Source organism: Danio rerio, chromosome 22, assembly GCF_049306965.1.
Source record: "Danio rerio strain Tuebingen ecotype United States chromosome 22, GRCz12tu, whole genome shotgun sequence".
Classification (NCBI taxonomy): Eukaryota; Metazoa; Chordata; class Actinopteri; order Cypriniformes; family Danionidae; genus Danio; species Danio rerio.
In genome coordinates, this window is record NC_133197.1 from 15099394 (window position 1) to 15101385 (window position 1992).

General features: G+C 45.6%; 1 protein-coding gene across 1 annotated transcript; it reads right to left on the bottom strand.

The window, feature by feature from the left end:
* Nucleotides 1–279: 279 nt before the first annotated feature.
* tmem264 (transmembrane protein 264) lies at nucleotides 280–1266 on the bottom strand. The gene has a single exon (NM_001082927.1). The coding sequence runs from the start codon at nucleotides 1264–1266 to the stop codon at nucleotides 280–282; it is 987 nt and encodes a 328-aa protein (NP_001076396.1).
* Nucleotides 1267–1992: the final 726 nt, after the last annotated feature.

A 1992-nucleotide genomic window follows, 5' to 3' on the forward strand; every position in this document is an offset into this window, starting at 1 on the left:
AAACAAAAGTAAAATAAAGTTTTTTTTTTGTTTTTTTTTTGTTTACAGTGCGATGACTCCAACTGTCAATCAATCGAGCTACAGTCCAGCTGAAATTCTGGGGAATTGGCATCAAAGTTTGCCATTGGTAGTATTTCCCTAACATACAATCATCACAATGTACAATAAAGATCATTCGATGTATACCCGGATTAACAAATGAACCGAAATCTCAGAGCAACTCATATTGTGCGTTGTTGAAATATCCTAAGTGCTCACTCATCTCATTTGCAACTTTTGTCATGTTTCCTCAAGTTCTGGCTCTTCTGGAAGGGTGGTTAGATCTTGTATGACCACCTGTGGTGGTGGCATGCTGACGGTCATTGGCATTGCGACCGGCACTGCCACTCGAGAACTTTGTGGCATTGCGTCCCTCTGTAGTTCCGGAGCCAGAGCGGGAGTTGGCGCCTCCTGCAGGTGCCTCCGGTACTGCACAAAGCTGCACGTCTTAAGTACAATGGCAAGAACATTCTTACCCATCAGTATTCCAGAAACTCGTATATCCCTATAAAACACCATATTCCCTCCTCGTATAAGAATTGTAATAAAGTTAATGGCGACCAAACTGAGAATGGGATACAACAACATCTTATGCGGCACAATATTCACACCTTGCATGCTAATTTCACTCAGCGACACACATGGGAGGATTAGAAGTAGTATGTAGCAGTAGAAAAAAGTAAGACCCTCCACCCATAGGGGGAGCCCTTTTCTTTGAGGTTCCCAAAGGCTGGCTTGGATGTCCAAAATGTCGAGGAGATCCACCACTACCCAAAACAGTCGACTCCTCAATTCTTCTCTCTTCTTGAGGGGACGAACGTATTCCATGTGGTCGATGGCCGCCAGAGTCACGTAAAGTCCTGGGATGAACACGGAAAGGAGCACCGTTAAAGCCTTGCAGGTCAGAGCATCCGCCCTGTCGCCTTCTGCTTTGTAGTTCTGATAGACGAAGTAGACCTTTATCTCAAGCACAAAGACGTAGAAGAACCAGAGAATCATAGCGTAGCCACGTTTAGCAGTTCGAACCTCAGCACCAACCCATACCGCGATGTACCGAAGCACGATGAGAAAGCACACATCTCCTACCATCACCATAATGCAGACGCCCACCTTCCGTGGGCCTTGATTCTGCTCCACAAGGTAGGCATCCAGCAGCGCCATGCTACTCATGATGAGCACACACGAAAGGCAAACGTGCGGCTTGTTAGAAGGGGGTGGTGGGACCATGATGATTATGAGAGATAAGATAAAAATGCTAAGTCAAATGGTCACTCAATGCAAGTTTTGTAGACCCATGTGAGTTGCTTCAACTGTTCATCCCAAAGGAGCGCAGTCCTGGAAACAGTAATCTGCTTAACGGCAACCTGTTCACCAAGATGAGGTGTGATAGCAGGAAGAGATAATGAGGGAGGAAGAGATAATGAGGATGTAAGGAAAAAAAGATAAAAAATGAGCCACACTTGCTGTTTCTAAATTCAGCCCGAAGCAAACAACCTAATGCAGAGGATGTGCTCCGCGGCACCACACAGCAAACCTGGTATGGCTGTCAGTCATTAGTCCTCTCGCCTTAACTCACTCCCACAGTTCTCCGTGTGAACGTAGGCAACCTATGCATACTGATCACAGCCGCTTCGGTTTTCATTAATGGTTAACTGCATCGTTCACAGCCAGAGTCTTAAATATTTCAGATCTTCGAGTCTGTAAGCACAACCACGGCTCTTATTTTCCAAAAACAAGTCTCAGCAAACCAAGAGGGAAAGACGGAACAAGCAACATGCTCTCGGAAAGAGTGGGTCAGGAATGATCGGCTGTGATAAATTTCTCATTTTATGCCAGAAGTGAATTTGTTCCCAGCACTATTCCTCCGAGCGGCGCAGGCAAGACTATAACTGACGTGCTTGATTCTTATGAGGTTCATCAATTCAGATTACATTGAATGGCAAGTGTGCGTGC

Bases quoted from the DNA above. Each gene is read 5' to 3' on its own strand.
- tmem264 (NM_001082927.1), bottom strand. From the start codon at position 1,266: ATGGTCCCACCACCCCCTTCTAACAAGCCGCACGTTTGCCTTTCGTGT.